The sequence below is a fragment of the Lissotriton helveticus genome, chromosome 1_1 (assembly GCF_964261635.1).
Source record: "Lissotriton helveticus chromosome 1_1, aLisHel1.1, whole genome shotgun sequence".
Taxonomy (NCBI): domain Eukaryota; kingdom Metazoa; phylum Chordata; class Amphibia; order Caudata; family Salamandridae; genus Lissotriton; species Lissotriton helveticus.
This window is the reverse complement of record NC_136057.1, coordinates 1,798,661,658-1,798,681,674: the sequence shown is the minus strand read 5'-3', so window position 1 is coordinate 1,798,681,674 and position 20,017 is coordinate 1,798,661,658. Positions and strand designations below refer to the sequence as shown.

The 20,017-nt window shown below is 49.5% G+C and overlaps 1 protein-coding gene across 2 annotated transcripts in view; it reads right to left on the bottom strand.

The window, feature by feature from the left end:
* LOC144752976 (pentraxin fusion protein-like) overlaps window positions 1-20,017 on the bottom strand; it is a 220,368-nt gene that overhangs the window by 159,049 nt on the left and 41,302 nt on the right. Inside the window, exon 1 of one of the 2 annotated variants that reach the window (XM_078640796.1) lies at window positions 12,773-12,925. The exons of the other annotated variant lie outside the window; for it this stretch is intronic. Within the exon in view, the coding sequence (XP_078496922.1) occupies window positions 12,773-12,839 (67 nt within the window). The 5' untranslated portion in view covers window positions 12,840-12,925. Of the gene's footprint in view, window positions 1-12,772; window positions 12,926-20,017 lie in introns of those variants that run through there. 2 annotated transcript variants of the gene reach the window in all.

The window sequence follows — 20,017 nt, the reverse complement described above, 5'->3', positions numbered from 1 at the left end:
CTTGTCAATCACTCATGATCAAGTAGTTGAAAGACTGGAAAGCATATTGGCATCCTGGGGTGCTCTGTCCATTTTAAAATCTGACTCACCCACCATTCAATGGTTGGGAATTCAAAAACGTACTTACTCATCTGAATGTCAGGCATCAGAAAAGCACACCTCTATGGCCACAGGCGAAAGACGTTGTTGAACATTTTATAAGCACACTTAAGAAAGTTGTAAAGTGTGCTGCGCTAGAGGGACTTGAGACCAAGGCAGTTTTTCATTCTACTCTTTGTGCCTACAGTTCATACCCCCCTCCACAATTCTACCACCAGCTAAAGCTCGTTGATCCTGATTTATAGGCAATCCATGGGTACGAACCTGCCCCAGTGTACCACTAAAAGAACAATTAATGCCAATACATTTCCACTCACTGATTCATCTCGTAAGTCCATGATGAAGACACATGCTGAAAAGCGTTGATGTGCTCATAAAATTACGTTTCAGAAATGGGATCATGTCCTTGTCAGGCAGTAGTGAAAATGCCAACTCTGATGCTCCATTCAATGCCGATCCATTGCAAGTTGTGACTCTTAAGGGACACATAATGACTGCTCACCACCCTGGAAAGTTTATTTTACAGGATTCCTCAGATTTCAAGCACCTGCCTGTTGACATCTGGAGTGAGTATTTGTCACAGTGGCTCGCGGTTGGCGGGGTGGGCGCGCGGCTTGGGGGCTGTTGCGCAGTGGGCAGACGAAAATAAAAAATAAAAAACCTAACTTGCCGCCGGGTCCTACGTTTCTGCTCCTGCTCTCCTTGTGAACAGGAAGCCCTCACTGACCAATCAAACGCTGCAATGCAGCGTTGTGATTGGTTTTGAGCATCATGGTTCGACGCTTAACCAGGGAGCGGGGGCCTGGGCATGTTCTCCACACAGACTGTAATGAAGCCTGCATGGAGAAAGAGGAAAGTGTGTATGGCTGGTTTGGGCGGCCCAAGAGGTCAGGCCAAACGGTCATTGTGCACTTAGGAGAGGACAAACCACGCCTCCCCTGCCCTGCTCTGAGAGCAGAGCAGCCCCACCCACCCGCCTGCCTGCCTGCAAAGCAGCACAAAGCATAAAATGATAATAACGCAAAGTTATTATCATATTTTCTACTACGCACTCCTTAGAAGCAGTCGGGCGACCCTTCTCTGCCATAGCAGAGGAGCCGCCACTGCTCTGTCATCAGAGGGCCAGGAAAACCCCAGGACTGCCTCACTAGCTAGTTCACCAGTGCCTGCACTGGTTGTTTTTCCTGCGTCTCCTCAGCCTCACACGGCGAGATCTGGGAGAGTTGTTTTGAGAGCCTGGATGACTCATTTAGGAACTATGATGTATATAGGTTTTGTTTGTATTTTCTATTTAACTAAGCAAGAGGTGTAGTGTCTTGTGTATTATAGAGTGCAGGACCCCCATCATTAAATGACTCCATAGTCTAGTGACGTAAGGGATTGTGTGTGGTTAATGAAATCCATGATGCAGTACATGTCTGCTACCGGTTGCACTACGAGAAATAGACGTGTAATACTGAACTCCGTGATTAGCGTAGTTTATTTACATGCAGTAAAACCGTATTTCAGTGCAAATGTAATGATCATTTTAATTGAAAATGTGTTGTCTGTAATGGCAGTGCGCTACCACACCACTCTAATCTCTTCCATTCTATGCCACGCCTCTCCATTCTATGCCACTCCACTCTACTATACGACTTGCCACTCCACTCTACGTCTCTCCACTCTCAGACACTTAATGACACTCTACTCCAATCTACGTCACTCACTCCTCGCACAACACGCCACTACACTCCAAGCCCCTCCACAGTACTTACCCTACTCCATTCCATCCCACTCCACTCCATTGTACCCCAATCTACCTCACCCCATTCCACTTTGCTACAATCTATCCCAGTCTACTCCACTCTAACCCACTCCATTTGACCCGATCTATCCCACTCCACTCCAATCTGCCTCAATCCAATCAACTTGTCCCCGGTTTACCTTGGGACCCAACTCCACACCACTTCAATCTACCCCACTGTACCCCACACCACTCCAGTTTACCCCACTGGTATAACGAAACCTGAGGGGCCCCCTTGTAAGGTACGTGGAGGGGCCCCCTTCAGGCTCAATCAAGAGCTCTCCAGCCAGAGTACTGTGCTGTGGGGGCCCCCTGGAGCTTAGGGCCCCCCGCACCGTGGGGACTTGTGTTACACCACTGGTCTACCCCCCACCACTCTGTTGTACCATACTCTTCTCCACTACCACCCAATCTACCCCACTGCACTACAATGTACCCCACTCCAATCTACCTCATCTCACTCAATGTAACCCAATCAACCCCTCCTCACTCCAGTCTACCACAATCCGCCCCAATCTACAGCTCTCCATTCAAATCTACCCTACTCTGCTCCAGTCTACCCAAGTGTACTCCACTCCCCTACAATTCACTGCAATCTACCCCAATCTACCCACTCCATGTAGCTGATTCCAACCTATTCCAATCTACCTGACTCTACTCCAATATACCTGACTCTACTCCAATCTACCCCACTCCACTCTATTCTACCCCTCTCCAATCTACCCCAGTCCAGTTTACCCCACTCCAACGTCCACTTCAATCTATCCAACCCCTCTCCATTTTCATCTACCCCACTCTACACCAATCTACCCTACTCCACCACAATCTACCCCACTCCAATCTACCACAATCTACCCCACTCCAATATAACACAATCTATCCCACTTCATTCCAGTCACACCCACCTCACTCTAATCTATCCCACTCTACTCTACCCCACCCCACCCTACTCTAGCCTTCTCCACCCCACTCTACCTAAATCTACCCCCACTCTATCCAATCTGCCCCACTTCAGTCTACCACACTCAACTCAAATCTACTCCATTCTAACCCACTCCACCCCAATCCACCCCCTCGACCCTTCTCCAATCTACCCTTCTCCATTCTACCCCTTCTAATCTACCCCATATTAATCCACCCCATCCCAATCTACCCCATTCTTCTTCAGTCTACTCTACCCCACCCCACTGCAATATACCCCACTCCAATCCAACCCTCTCCATTCCAATATACCCCACTCCAATTCAAAATACCTCATCCCACTCTATCCCACTCCAATCTACCCCACTCCATTCTAACTACCCTAATCTAATCCTCCCAATCATCCCTGCTACACTCCAGTCTACCCCACTCCACATCATTCTACCCCACTCTTCTTGTCCCAATTTCTCACTCCTCTCCAGTCTCGGCTCCATTCCAGTGTATCCAACTCCACTCTACCCCAAACCACCACACTCCATTCCGCTCTACCTAATCTAGCCCACTAAACTCCGATCTACCACATGAAATCCAAATCTACCCCACTCCAGTTCAATCTACCCCACTCCACTCCAGTCTAATCTACCCAGCACCGCTCTGCCCAACTCCACTCCAATCTATTCCACACCTATCTCACTCCAATGTACCCCACACCAAACTAGTCTACCACACTTCACTCCAATTTATCCTCCCATAATCCACCAAATTTATTCCAATCGACCCCACTACACCCTAATCTACCCCACTCCGCTAAAGTCAGCCCCACTCTGCTCCAATCTATCCCACTCCACTCTACCCCAATCCACTGCACTCTACTCTTCCACAATCTACCCTACTCCACTTCAATCTACCCCGATTTATCTCTCTCCAATTTACCCCACTCCAATGTACCACAATCTTATCCACCCCATTCCACTCCAATCTATCACACTCCACTCCAAACTACCCACTCAACCCCAATCTACTCCACTTCACCCCAGTGTACCACAATACAATCTACCCCACTCTTCTACTCCAATCTACCCCACACCAGTGTGCCCCAATCCACTCAACTCCAGTCTACCCTACTCTACCCAATCTAGTACAACCCACCCTAACCCACACCCCTCCAATCTACAACACAGGACTCCAATCTACCCCACTCCACCCCAATCTTCCCCACTCCTCCTCAATGTACCTCACTCCAATCTCCCCACCCCACTACAATCTACCCGAATATATAACACACAATTGACCCCTCCCACTCCACTCCGTCTACCCCACTCCACTCCATTCTACTGCATTCTTCCCCACTCCAATCTACCCTAATATATCCTACTCCACCCCAATCTACCCTACCTCAATCCATTCCACTCCAATCTACGCCACTCAATCTACCCCTCCCCACTACAATCTACCCTACTGCACCCCAATCTACCCCAATCTAATCTACCACAATCAGATCTGCCACGCTAATCTACCCCACTCCAATCTACCTCACACCTCTCCACCCCACTCCAATACACCCCACTCCACTCCCAATTGACCCCATTCCCTTCTATCGCACTCTACCCAACCCGCTCCACTCAACGCCAATCTACCCACCACACCTTTATCCCATTCCCCTCGACTCCAATCTACCCCACTCCAGTCTACGTCACCACACACCACTAACTTTTAGCCTTGTTGAACTGCATGCCCATTGGTGTACATATTGGCTAACATACATTGCCAATAGCTCTCCCATAGGCAAGACCTATTTGCTTTGCTAATGCTGGTTCCTTCTTGAAACCCTGAGTACCCTGCTCTATTCCATGATTCCTCTCCCGTGCACCTCAAGCTTTGAATTTAGAATGATAAAAAACGGTCTTTAAGTTGACATTGAGCTGTATGATCAGGGTACTGGTCAATAAGATGCACACTGGTCGTATAAAGGAAATTGATTCTATTTCATATAGGGAACAACAAGGCGGCAGTGGTTGGTCACTTGAAAGGGGGAGATAAGACTATCATCATGAAGATGTGGTAAAAGAGAGGTGTGAAGTTTTATAAGATATCTACTTGCCAGAGGGAAGCGATGCTTCAAAAACCTACTCGTCACTTATTTCTTTGGTGCCATGCAGTGAGGAGACAAATGATGGCTATTTTCTAATATATCAGAGCTCTGAAAGAGCCTCTCTGATTATGCTCATGGTATATCAGGGTTTGAATAATAGCAGGGCTCTAATCGGGCCACATTCCCACAAATGTACATATAGGGCTGGATGTAGGTTGGAAGTGGTAGTTCCAGTTTTGTTAATGCCACATGAATCTGTGCATAACCAGAACTGGGAGCAGTTCGAAATGTACTCCTTACAAAGGCAGTAGTACTAGAACTTTTTCCAGGGTGTGAAGAAGGGGATGAGGGTAGAAAAAGAATTTGCCTTTGGTAAGCATATTTTTGCATCAGTAAATCTAACATATGCATATTCTCTCTTGGGTCTCTTGGCACTGAAATAATTACTCAGTGGTACTCGTTTTGTAGACCTTGAAAGAATGAGAGACTGAATCGACCTAGTTAGAGTCGAACCTGTGACCATGTACACTGGCTAGCAAGAAAATAAAATGCACAAAAGTCTGCAGGGATTATACTATGTGTACTATTGGGAATTCCTGAAAGTCGTAAATCCCGCCCCAGTGCAAAGAGTATATCCGCAGGTTTATGTTTGACTCTTTCTTTAAGAATGGGGCCCCTAACTTATTTCCATGTTACCCATGATGACGTTTTTTTGTTTAAATATTGGCATGCATCACACTTGTTTTACTAAAAGATGTCTCAGAGAAATGGCATCTATGTGTAAATTTTATTTTGCAGACAAAATCATTAATCTTGCGTTCAGGCTTCTGCATATAATCAATTATCATTCTGAGAATATATAAATAATCTAAAATTGTAAAATTTAGCGAAAATGTGTACAAGTGCTTCTTTTTATTGGACCCACATCTGTAAAGCAGGCCGAACTCATTGCATTTTTTCCAGTACAGGCCCTAATAGTAAAAGCTTTGCATTAATGAAACATACACCATTTCCTCAAATAAATACAAATCTTACTTTAGTGGCAGACAATTGTTTCACAGGTCTGTACTGTAAACTGGCACCAACGGGTTTGTGATTCAGGACATTGGGCCTGCTTGACAATCGGCAAAGTAAACTTCAAAATCTGTTTCCCTTAAACCCAATAAGTATGTCTTGGGTGTTGGGTGATCGAAATTCTACAACCCTGTAATGTATGTATGAGGATGCATCACGAGGAAGCAGCAGTGTTGTGAGGGTAGAGAATTAGGCCTGAAGAAGGGAGAGAACTTGTTAAGAAGGATCGAAGCCGCAGATTGAAGACACGTGACCATCAGGAAAGCAGAAGAACTCATAATCGGTAACACAGAGAGCTTAAGGTAGAAGGGAAAACTTCCTTCACAAAAGAGGAAGGGGGTAGCTGCTTCATGGCAGAGATTGAATCATCATCATCATCATGTTTGGGGATGTAGGTGGGACAGTAATGCCCCGGTTACTTACCGGTAATCTTCATTACTCTGAGTATAGTCTTCCTCGCCACATGACTTACATAGTGAGCTTCAGCTCCACGACAGAACCCTCCAAAGTAAAAAAAGCCTCCCCTCCCCTCCCAACATGGCCGACCAGTCACCCCTGACCTCTATAAGAGGCGGGCCGGCCCAACCAACAGCCTGAACCACCAAGCAAACAATGAAGCCGATAGCCAGACAGGGAGGGGGGGAGGGAACTCATGTGGCGAGGAAGACTATACTGGGAGTAATGAAGATTACCGGTAAGTAACCGGGGCATTACCTCCTCGTTAGTCTTCCTCGCCACATGACTTACATAGTGAGCAAATACCCAAGCCAAAAGGCTTCATTGACCACAAGAAAAACAACACCACACGGTGAAGTAGAAAACCAACACGAGGTTTATTCAGTACAAAAGAAATAAAACAGGAATATCAGCAAACCTGAATCAAGACAAAAAAGGGCCATCAAGGAGCCACCGCTCCAGCACTCAGTACGGCCCCAGCAAAATCCCCAGGAACAGAACCACCCAGGACAACATGATAATGCTCCATGAACATGTGGGGGGATGACCACTTCGCCGCCCGACAAATCTCCTCAGTGGAGACACCCTTGAAGGAGGCCCAGGACACAGACACACTCCTAGTGGAACGACCCTGGACCCCCCCACCCCCGGAACAACCGAACCCAGTGAAGCATAGGCAAGGAGGATAGCCTGCTTAAGCCAGCGGCTCAAGCTGGAAAGAGAGGGCTTGTGGCGAGATTGAACGGGACCGAATGTCACGAACAGGCTATCACACCGGGAAAGGGAAGACGTGCACTCAAGGTAAACCAAAACAGCACGCCGGACATCCAGCAAGGACAGGGAAGGATCCGCGTCGGGAGGGAAAGAAGGCAACAACACCTCCTGAGACCGGTTCACCAAGGAAGGAACCTTGGGAAGAAAACGGGGGTCATGACGGAGAACCAGCCGGTAGGGCAAAACCCGCAAGAAGGGAGGAGAGCGGAGGAACGAACCCAGCTCGCCCATCCGACCGGCAGACACAATGGCCACAAGGAAAATCACTTTAAAAGTGAGAAACCGCAGAGCCACCAAGGCCAGGGGTTCAAAGGGGGGACCCTGAAGGGCCCGCAGAACGAGGGGGAGATCCCAAGGGGGAGACAGGCAGAGCGTCCGGGGGCGACGGAGAAAACAACTCCGGAGCAAACGAGCCACCAGGGAATCCAGCCCGTCGAAATCCGGACTGCGGAAGGCCCACGAGGCCGCCCACTGGGCCCTCAGGGATGAAGGGGCCAAACCCAAGGAAAACCCCTAAGCAAGAAAATCCAAGACCCGCAAGGGATCCACGGAGGCGGGCTCAGCACCCTGCATAAGGAAGACCAGTGCCGGGCATAGGAAGACAAGGTGGAAGACCTGCGAGAGCCCTGCAGCAAATCCACCACCCCCGAAGAGCAACCACCGGAGAGCAACGTCACCCGCTCAAGAGCCAGGCCTGTAGATGGAGCCGGCGCAACACCGACCCCGGGAGCGGGGGGCCCCTCAATGGAAAAGGAAGATTCGTGATCGGCCAGCAGGCCTGAACCGCCAACTCGCAAAGGGGAGGGTACCAGGGGCGGCGAACCCAGCCGGGAACCACCAGAAGCACCCTGGCCCTGTCCATGCGAATCTTGCAGAGGACCCGAGGGATCAGGGGGATGGGGGGAAACGCGTACAGGAGACCGGAGGGCCAAGGGAATGACAGGGCATCCACACGCCACACCCCCGGAACCGGGAGGAGAGAGCAGAACCTGGGCAGGAGGGCCGACTCCCTGTCCGCGAACAGATCCACCAGAGGCAGACCGAAGCGAGACACCAGGCGGTGAAACACCACCGGAGTCAGGGAGAGACAGGACAAAGACGGAAAGATCTGACTCAGACGATCCGCTTCCACATTGTCGGACCCCGGGAGATAGACAGCCCGAAGGGACAGGACCGACGACTCCGCCCAAGACAACAACTCCTGAGTCAGCAACCAAAGGGAGCGAACCCTGCACCCCCCCTGGTGGTTGACATAGCTCCTCACAACCTGGTTGTCCGTCCTGACCAAGACATGGTGACCCCGGAGAGAAGGAGCAAAATGAAGGCAGGCCAAGAGGACCGCCTTCAACTCCCGATAGTTCGAGGAGCAGCGCGACTGGAGGAGATCCCAACGACCCTGAACCGACCCCGAGCCCAAGGTCGCCCCCCAGCCGAGGAGACTGGCATCGGTAGTGACCACCCGGGAAGGGGAAATCAAGAAGGGAAGACCCTCGGAGAGGTGAGACTCCACCAACCACCAACCCAACTCCGAACGAAGCTGAGGGGAGACCGGGACCAGGAATTCGTAATCCTCCGAGCGGGGATCCCAGAAGGAAAGCAGATGGTTGACCAAGGGATAAAGGTGGAGGCGAGCCCAGGGGAGAACATTGATGGTCGCCGACATCAGGCCCTGAACCCTCAGCCAAAGGCGAACAGGAGCGGATCCCTGAGCCAGAAGGGACCCCAGATCCCGCCACAAAGTGTCCCGGCGACCCAGAGGCAAGAACACTTTCCCCAGCACCATGTCCAGCCGACCCCCAATGAAGTTCAAGTCCTGAGTGGGGGACAGATGGGACTTCCGCTCGTTGATCAGGAAGCCGTGGGTGGAGAGTACTTCGCAGACCCGTCCGACGTGCAGCATCCCCTTGGAAAAAGAAGAGGCAGAGATTAACCAATCGTCCAGGTAAGGAAAAACCCTGATCCCCTCCCGGTGAAGAATACCCACCAGGGGAGCCAGGACTTTAGTAAACACCCTCGGGGCTGATGACAAGCCAAATGGAAGTACCTGGAACTGATAGTGGGAACCCCCAACGCAGAACCGGAGGAAGGACTGAGATGGAGGATGGACCGGGACATGGAGGTAGGCGTCGAGGAGATCCAGAGAAGCCACCACCTCTCCCTGAACCAGAAGAGGCAGAATTTCCTGCAGAGAGATCATCTTGAATTTAGTATGGGGAATGTAAGAATTCAACCACTTCAAATCCAAAACAGGCCGAAAATCCCCAGAAACCTTCCTTACCAGAAAAAGGATGGAGTAGACGCCCGAACCCCTCTGAGAAGGTGGGACCGGGCGGATGGCCCGCTTGGCAAGTAAGTCCTGGACGCCGGCCAGCAAGGCCCGTCTCTTGACCAGGGAGGAAGGCAGGGGTGTAGCGAGGAAAAAATCCGGAGGAGGGGAGGAGAAGGTGATGGAAAATCCCTCCTTCACAATCCGAAGAGCCCAAAGATCTGAGACAGACTCCTCCCAGGCCGGGACAAAATGGCGGAGACGGCCCCCCACAGGGAACGCCCCGGAGGGAGACGGGCGACAGTCAGGATTTAGGGGTGGAAGAGGAAGCGGCAGCAGCAGGCTGAGACCGGGATTTGTTGAAGAACGGGGCGCCCCGGCCGCGACCCCTCCCTCGAAAGGGCGTGCTGCCCTTACCCCTGGATGACGCGGAGAAAATCTGGCCGCGCCCAAGGAAGCGGGCCCCAGATGACTTGCTGGGAGCCAGCAACTTGCGGTCCTCAGCAGACTTTTTAATCATCACCTCCAGAGGAGGGCCAAACAACTTAGCCCCAGAAAATGGTATCTTCATGAGCAAAGCCTCTGGGCAGCCTCCGACTTCCAATGTCGCAGCCAGATCTGATGCCGAGCCTGAATTGCAGCACCCCCAGTGGCAGGCGCCGCACCCAGAGTGTCAAAGGAGATGTCCGACAAAAGGCGCGTCTGCTGCTCCATCAAGGCAAGGGTCGGGACAACATCCGCCCCCTGATCCAGGAGCTCACCCAGGGACTGGAAGTCCTTCAAAAAAGACTGCACCGTGCAAGACAAATAGGCCGAGGCCCTGATGGGGAAATTTGCCGCAGCATAGGACCATTTAGCAGCTGCCTCCACGTGCTTGTCCACAGGGTCAGACGGGGAGGCGTCCTCCGAGATGATCGAACCCTGGGAAGACAGTCCCACCACCAGAGAGTCCACCTTCACCGCCGGAGGGAAATCTTTAGTGAACTCATCAATAGCGATACGCCTAGACAGTTACCGTGGGAAGGACTGCTTATTGGGAAAGAACCTCACGAAGCTCTTGACCCTGGATGTAACGGCCATGGAGGTCGTCCTCCTCCTCCTCAGCATCAGACACAGGTGTGGGGTCTCTGCGAGGACGCTTCGGCGAGGAAGGGCCCTGGCCATCACGCAGCGCAAGGGCATCAGCCACCGCAGACTGTATCATCAACTGCAGGGACTGCGCAGAAAAAGGCATCGCAGACAAGGAGTCAGCCACCGACCCCGCCGTGACAGAATCCTGATCCATCATCCCAGAGCAAAACACCACCTCGCAGAAGAAAAGGGAGAAACTCAGGGGCACCCAGGACGCCGGAAATAAATAGCCAGCAAGGAGAGAGTGACACACAACCCAGCAGAAGGCATTTAAACCAACAAGCAGCACCTGGTGCGAAACCCGCCCACAAGGGGCGGGACGCGCCCAGGGCCAATCCAAGCGCGGCACTAAGCCGCGGGCTGAAGGCTAGAAAACCCCGTTCCAGGTGGCAGCGTTCAGCGCCGTGAAACGAAACACCAGGACCGGCAGAAGGTAAGTGCAAAAACTCCCACACCCGGGGCCAGCTCGAGACCGGAACACCAAAAAAACACAAACACGCACCCGCACCGGGAAACGTGTGACCGAGGGGAGTATGTAACAGCGCCCCAGAGGTCAGCCGCAGAAGACCGCGTTGTAAACACATAAGCCTAACCAACGCGGTAGACAGGGACGCGCCGCAAAGACGGCGAAGCGGCACACAGCGTTTGAACCAAAGAGGCCGATCCCGCGCTCACCGTCAACAAAAAAGAAACGGTGGCCGCCCCACGCAAGGGGCCTGCAAGCAACTGGAGCCCCAGCAACATCAGGGGCACTCAGCGCCGGACACCAGAGCCCGAAAGGGCGAAAGTCCACAAAAAAACGACCGGGAACAGTCAAGGGAAACAAAACCCCACATCCCCGCCCCCCCCCCCCCCCCCACCCCCCTGTACACCCATGGCACACTAAAGCAGCACCTAACCGGCCCCACAGGACCGGGGGAAGGAAGAGGGGGGGATTGAAGTCCTAGGCCCCAGGGTCCGCTAAGGCAGGACCTCCAACCCAAAACCCATGAACCAGCTAGAGCAGGCTCAACTCACCTGCACAGGAGAGAATCGCGCAGAACGAAGAAAACAGGCTGTTGGTTGGGCCGGCCCGCCTCTTATAGAGGTCAGGGGTGACTGGTCGGCCATGTTGGGAGGGGAGGGGAGGCTTTTTTTACTTTGGAGGGTTCTGTCGTGGAGCTGAAGCTCACTATGTAAGTCATGTGGCGAGGAAGACTAACGAGGAGGTAATGGGCATATGGAGGGCAGGTTGTTGTAATCAGGGAGATACTATGTAGCTGTGGGGGCAGCGAGGTCCACAGATGTATAGGGAGCTGTGGAGAACAAAGATATATTTAATCAAGAAGACTACAGCCGTACTGAGGAGGTGTTGATCATGGAGGCTGGGAGCGGTAGGTAAGCAAGAATTTATCATCAAGACGATGGAGAGCAGCAGCAGTCAAAATTGATCGTTTGAATTGGCAAATTTGATCACTGAAAGATGTGCGATGAGAATACATCATTGTAGTCAACGAGATGTAGAGAGAAGTGAACCTCTGGAAAGCAGCATGCTGCAGGGAGAAAGCTGATCATCAGAGGCAGAGATTGTAGGGAAGGGTTTGATTATCGAAGCCAGGGAACATGATTGAGACAATTGTGTATCATCAAGGTGGCAGAGATGCAAATGAACCTGCAGTATTTTTACCATACAACAGCTCCTCTTCATAGGTAGCAGCCTCTCTTCAGGACATTCTCAGGTTTCCCAACTGGTCCAGTAGGGAGGAAGCACTTCTTTGGGGACCCCAGCAAAGGCTTTCACTCATTCCTCTACATTCAGGGTCAATCTGGTATGGTAAGAGTCATTCCTATGCACACAGTCCTAATAAACAAAATACATTTCTTGAGGCCCATCACTTGATAGGCTGACCCATTCTTGAAGATGCAAGCCTATTCCTTCACAGTCTTGTACATTCCTTGATGTGCCCTGCTGCAACTATTCCCATAAAGACCTTCACATGAATTGAGATTCATTCCTATACATCAGTTTTTGACCCTGTGGCCTAAGGCGCAGCACATGCAAACTCCCATAAGGAGTATGCAACACTAAAATGGTTGTCAATCTGACCCCTGCCCCCCCCCCCCCCAGATCAAATCCAAACCCACAGAGGTTTCTTCATAAAATAAGGCACAATGCATTGATGACCCCACTTACTGTCGTAGTACGAGTCAGACACAGCATTCTGAGCTGCGCATAGGAGGAGCAGCACTGAAGCCAGCATGGCTGACAATGGGGAACTGCACCAAGGTGAGAAGCTTTCCCGCTGCACCGCTTGGACACAAATCCGAAATGTTTCCACGCAACAAAACTAAAAGAAAAAGACTTTGCTTCCTCTTATGTGTTGCTGACAAGAGTGGGGTAATTATTAATGACCTACGGTCGAAGCTAAACTAAATATTGACCTCTCGGGAGCAGGGGGCTTGTGTGCTCTGGAAATCTGTCGAAATCGGTGGAGTTGTTCGTTTGCACATCAAAGGTCACATCAAGAAAGGCTTCATGGGGTTGAGGGGTGTTACTCTTTGAAGACAGGTCCCACCGCCCTACTCCCATCACAAATAGAAATGAAAGCGAGATAAATCGAAGTACAGATTTCTAACCAAAGCAGGGCTCCCCTAAGCCCCCTTTCCAGGTGTTCTTCAGTGCCCAGTGCTCTTTGTTTTTCCCAACATCCTCATCTACTTCCTCTTGCTTCATTCATTTCTTCTCTGCATGAGTGAGTCTCCTATTTGTAGTCCTCTTTGCTATGTTTCTTTGTTCAATTTTCTTCTGTACCGGTCAGGGAGATCTTCTCCGGCTAGTGCAATTGGGTCCTAGACCAAGGGGCCAGGTCAGGATTACTCAAGGACTCCAAAAGGTCAACTGGAGAGGTAGGTGCATGCACCAAGGGGCATAGAACAGGCTCATCCTTCCTTTCGGCCAAAGGTAAAGGCTTCTCTCTTGCACACATATGTTGTCCCCTTTAGTTCTTGGGCAGATGGCTGGGGTGACCTCTCATCTAAGGAGCTGGTTCAGTCCCTCCTGCATGTCAGATGCAGATGCTTCTAGCATCTGGACTACAGTGTTCGGTGAAGCAGGGCACATTCTCCTGCCAAGGGTGCTGCAGCTGTTCCTGAAGGGTGGCAAGTTCTTCCTTTTCTGCACTGCTTCCAGCAAGGGGGCACCAAAGGGCTTTCCTGACTCAGGGGCAGTGACTTTCATAATATTATCCGCCTGGGCTGGTGCATAATGCCTCGTCAGTTGCTGAGTTGAAATGTTAAGGGATGTGCATGTAGAAAGGACCAGTATTTATGTTCCATTGATCTGCACCTTTTTATTTCTAGGGGCCCGTCCAGAGCTAGACTTTAGTCCGGTATGATCACCACATGTACAGGTCATGCAGCCCTGCTTCCCCCTTCTAAGACTGGCTCAGATAGTCTCATGTTAACTGTGGAATGGTTCCAGAAAGGAAGCCTTCTTACACAGAAATACTAATCCCAAGCAGGAGCAGGGAGGTTTGGTTTCACTCTTGGGAGGAATTGTAGTTACATCATAGGAATGGGTGATCTCTCCCCATCAACCCATAGGGATAACTGGACGAAAGGAGAGGTGCACTTGTAGGCCTCAATGTCCACCTTGCCCAGCAGAGAGGCGGCCGTCATCTTGTGCTCCGCTCACACTTGCAGTTGTCTCATCACATCATTGGCTTGTCCTCACACTTGTGAACCAGCACAGTGATACATGCTCTATCATTCGTGTCCCAGGTGTCATAAAAACCTGCTACTCCGAGTTACATGGGACTCCACAGACTTTACTTAGTTGGGCTGAACGTGTCTAACATGAGAAGTTAAACAGAAAACCTCAACGCTACTGCCTGTTCTCCCAGTTAGAGTCGAAGTTTTGGTGTGCTTTCACGAGCCCCGGCCACTCAGCTGAAATGTTGTTGAAACGTGAGCCGAAGTGCTCTACAGAAGCTGGTGTGCACAGCCTCAGACAGTTCTCCACTGTGATACCTGCCACAGCAGAGCACTGCCACCATGCAGACCAAAAGGTCCAAACACTGATTTACGTCGTGGCTTCAGCAACAACGAAAACATTAGCTTCCTCTGCAATCCAAGGGAGCTCAGATGAAGGATTGAAAATTATTTCTGGAGCCAGTTCCTCACCATCTCCCAAAGACTCAGCACTGATCTCCCTCTTTTTGCTATCACTCTTCCCCCTTGCACCGGTCATGTAGTTACAGATGGGACTGCGTATGTATCTAGGGCCTCTTTTCAAAGTCCATTGCGCCACCAGTGTGTCATTTTTTTGTGACGCACCGGCGAGGCAGTGCACCTGCTCCTGTTTACAAGACCACGTAAAGTCACCCTGCATGACTTTTCATGGCCTTGTAAATATGGGCGCCTTTCACACATTACTCTGCGTGAAATCGGCATTCCATGGGTGTTGCTGTGGGTGTTCACCTGCAACATCCATGAAACCTGACACATTCCCAGATTTACAAAGTTTTGTAAAGCTGGGAATGCGTCAGAATCCTACGTGTTCCCAGGGGAGGCGTAGGAGTAGCGCAAGAAGGAGAAATACTTTTAGTTCGAGCGTATGAGCTGTAGATCATTTGCTGTGCATAGATCCCCATCTAGTGTTGGGTCCGGATGTTTGCACTTTGTTTTTCTTCAAAGAAGTCTTTTCTAGTCACGAGGTAGGCGACTCCTTTCGGTGATAGTGCGCATGGGCATCGACTCCATTGCAGTTTGTTTTCTCCTGCAATCGGGTTCTGATGGGAATTGTTTCGCTCTGGTTTGGCACCGTTCTTCGGGCACCCTTCGACGAGCAATCCACTACCCTCCATGGTATTGTTTATCGATCATGTTTCTCAGTCTCCGTGTATCCTTTACACGGGAAAACGTTTGATCAAAAGATTCGTGGAAGGCTGTTGGGCCTACCCACGCCGGGTTCGGTAGCAGTCGATGGAACTGACACCTAATTACCCTGTATATATCAAAGGACAGTTACCCTTGGACTCTTTGGTAGTTTCCAACGTTCGTAAAAGAGCTAATTCGCAAACAACAGGTGAAGCGCCTCCTCCTGATAAAGAGTCCAAATTTATTGACGCTTCGGGCAAAAGGGCAGTGTCACAAGCAGCTAATCATCATTGGCGCATTGCCAATGCTCAAGCACTATTGGCAAGGTATGATAGAGTATGTATAAACAAAAGGGAGAGTAAGGGAAATAGGGGGAGAACACTCCCAGTCCCCAATAATCAAACTGTCTGAAAAACAAGAAGGGAGTTTCCCCAGGACAGAGTGTCCTAGTGAGTCATACGGAGGAAAGACACAGTTCAGAAAGAGTGTTTTCTTTCTTTTAGAAACCCCTCACTCACAAACCTGGTTGGTGACATGCTTCATCATCGGGGTCCACCCAAGAGGCCGAGTGCCACTCAGATGTGCTTCGACGCCTGCAACTGCAGCGAAGCTGGGTTTTTTCGTGATAGGGTGTTCAGTGAGTGATTTAAAATTATCTTTGTGATGATCCTTCGTTTTATTCTGGAGTCACAAGCTATGTTAAAAGCAGGTGTGATACTATATGTGCGGCTAAATTGACCAACGAGTATCAGTATTAAAGTGAAATTATGGTCAACATGTTTCAACCTTCAGTCGCTTGTCGCAAGGTATTCATCAGGACCAAGTGTGTGAAACAGGAGGTCTACGCACGCTAAGGCGAACCCTTTCCTGACCCGCTAAATAGCCTGATCGTTTACTCACGATTAGGCACCCTTACAGCATTCTGTGTAAGTAAAGATACTTCTGAAAGAGAAAAAAAGGGGGGTAGCATGATTGATATGCATCCACTATTTAGACTTATGTTTACGTGTCGTGCTCCCAGAATTGTGTGTACACACTCCGTGAATTATGACAAATGTTGTCAGCACGTAGTGAATTGCTGACAGTGAGGTGTATTTGTAGGACAGGCAGTCCAATCCTAACAAGTTATTTCAAGACAACAATCTGTGGCATGCTGTCTATGGTAACATACAGTGATGCGTGTTTGTGGCGGGGGTATTTCACTTCTTAAAGCTTATACATGCGCACAGTTAAGCTTAGTAGCGAGTGGGTGTCATTCATGCCCTTAAAATATTGGGCTTGGTTTGTAACATGAATCGAGGTGACATTGGCATGCATCACTCAGATTCTGTTTAGTCTTTGGACGGGCGTATTTACAAATAACAGACATATGAGAGACCAAGGTAAATCCATTGTTATATTAAAAAGCACTTACGAGAGGTTAATAGAAATCTTGCCTCATGGATACCGAGAAGGGGCTGGTTGCTGAGGCATTCTATTAAAGGGGTAAAAAACCACAGTAAGTGCTGATCAAAACCAGACACACTGTCCCTGATTAGCATTTCAGAGACAGTCATGTCGAAGTTTCTCGGCCGGGGTTAGGGGTAGGGTTCGGGAGAGTGAAGGGCGGCATACAGCCTTCACTCGTACTCACGTCATTCAACCGTTCTGCCCACCGGACTACCTATTTCGGAGCTCCACTGGATCCCGTCGATCTGACGCACTGCTCCCTCATCATTTAAAAGCAGTTTGCGGCCCAGAGTGTGTCCGCCCACATGATCGGGTAAAGGGGCGTGGCAAAAAACTCATTGTGGGGATCGTGTCTAAAGTTTGGTTTCCATTAATAGGGGTTAAGGGGACGTGTGCTAAGTGTGGACCAGGTCCCTGTGCTATTCAAACTTTATTGAGTGCTGAGGCTGACAAAGGGATGTATTTAAGCTGATTTCGAGATGGTAAATTGGCATAAATCACTCTTGGCTGGGTTAGCGTAGTATGTGCATGGGTCTGAATATATCAGAGTCTCAATCTATTGAATTGCCAAAGATCCCTCTTAGTTAAAAAGGTCTAATACACCAAATACACATACTACTTACTTAGACCCCTTATCCCAGAGATGTGTAAGGGTCATATGCGTTTGATCAGTTTGGTAGTGTAAAGCCACATAGCGGTGTTGCTAATCCTTCTCGACTGAGCAGTTAATTATAGTAACAGTATTACTGAAGGACCTGCTATCCGAGGTGTATCCCAGCGGATGTGCTAAGCGTATCTGGGTGATACTAGCTATTGGTTGTTGTGGGCTACTGGTCAGAGTATGCAGAACTTTATCTTTGTCTCTCTGTATTCCAAGGTATACTGTCATTTAGACCATTAGTGTTGGTGGAAAGTCTATACACCCAGCGCTGTTCCTTTTCAAATAGGTGTTGTGTGTTTCTTTGGCCTGGTTTCACCATTTCTATGACAGTCCATGTCATATCGTTGGGAGTGTGGTTATTTTTCAAGAAGTGGTCAGTCAGTTTAGTGGTTGTTTTTTTGCACCTTATTGTGCTCCGGTGCTCGCAAATTCTTTGTTTGATCTTTCTGGCTGTCATGCCCACATATCGTAGGTTGCATGGGCAAGTTATTAAGTACACTGCGATGGTACTGTTACAATTTGTATGTACCCTTTGTGTCCAAACTTTATTTTCTTCCAAATTCAGTGTTTTTGTAGCTGAGGTTAAATGGCAAACCCTACAATTACCGCAAGGGTAATGGCCTGTTATTTTTGGAAGACCCCATGCACTAAGTATTGTTGATGTGTATTCATAGTCATCTTGACTAGGGCGGTTGTTTACCAATGTGTCTTTTATACTCCTTGCTCTTTTGTAGGAAAAAATAGGTTTTTCCCAGTCCAATTGTCAAGTTTTCAAGATACCCCAATGTTTATTGATGGATTTTGTAACTTGGTAGGATAGTGTGTTAAATGTAGTTACACATGTAAGAGGTAGATCCTGTTCTGGTTTCCTGTGATACTCTAGGAGTGCCCCTCGTGGTTGGTTTCTGGCACGCTTCTGACACTTACTCAGGATATGGTCTGGATATACATGGTCGGAGAGTTTCTTAGTGAGGTGAGAGGTCTGGTTTTAGTAGTCCTTCAATTTACTGCAATTTCTCCTAAGTCTAAGGTATTGGCCATACGGTAGGTTCTCCTTAAGCGGCCTGGGGTGGAAACTCTCAAACCTTAAAAGGTTGTTTTTTAGCAAGCGCTGCAAAGGTGCGGGTGAAAGTGTGAAAGTGTAGAGATGAGTGGTGAGAGTGAAGGGTGAGCAGCAAGACTCACTCATGTGAGTGAGGATAACTGACATGCATGCAGGGTGAACTGCATGAGTGCAGGGTGAGCGGTGTAAGTACAGTGTGATCGCTGTGAGTGCAGAGTGAATAGTGGGGACTGCATGGTGAGAGTGACAAGTGAGTGGAGTGTCATGTGAGTGCATGCTTAAAGGTGTGCTCCTGTGGGTGCAAGGTAAGAGGAGGGTGAATGGCATGAGTGCATTGTGATCATTGGAAATACAGTGTGATCGCTATGAGTGCATGGTGAGCGCTGGGAACGATGGGTTAATTGTCTGAATGCAGGCCAGACACTTTGAGAAACTCAACATATTTGTTATCCATGGTAGCGAGTGGGGTCTCAGACATAATTTGTATTATGGCATCCATCAAAGATGGAGGTAAGAGGAAATAAATAATCTGTGGGTCCTGCAATAAACTTTCAGACTATTGATATGCCTTGCTATGTGATATGTTGATATGCTTTGAAATTGGAAAGGATGAGGCATAACTGCCAGAGCTGCTGGCTTTGAGTTGGTAAACACGTTTCAAGTCCCAGACCCTGCTCAACATCTTGTGATCCTATGCAAATCACGTTATATCCCTGTGCCTTCAAAAAGGAATGTGTCCATATTTGATCTCTGCCGGTAAGCGCCTGTGTGCTTGGATTACAATGTAAGTGCAAGTGCGGCCGCCGTTAGGTGGCGGCTGCAGAGAGCGTGCCCCAAGCAGTCGCGCGTGCAGTCTGCGCCTGCCTGTTGAGCCCCACTCGTCCCCGGCTGCATTCTACCCACCGCTGTAACTGGAAGAGAGCCGCCAGTGGCAGAGTTAAAATCGGCAGCATTACACAGTTGGCAGCTAGATGGACCTTTTGGATCAATTCTTTCGGTGAATTAATTGATGCACTAGAAGAAGCAGGTGACAAAAAGACCATCAAAGTGTGCCACGTGATATTCAGTCAAAGTGAAGAATCAACGGTTGACGTATGTGGATTCAACACGCAACTCCAGCCAGTACAAGACCTTCAAAGAAAGTGAAGGGCCCACAGAAAGTTTAATTTATTATCATCAGAATATTGCTAACACATCTGAGATAAGACATGTGATGCCACAACTTAATAGAGAGCTGTCAGCCAAACAGTCAAAGGCAGTATCAACCAGGTACAGAAAGCGCAACCAGCGGCGACAGCCAGTTGAAAGAGAACGCTGTGAGCGGTAGCAGATAAGCATAAAGAAGCACTAAGAGGCAGAGATCAACCAAGTGTAAGAAAACTACCCAA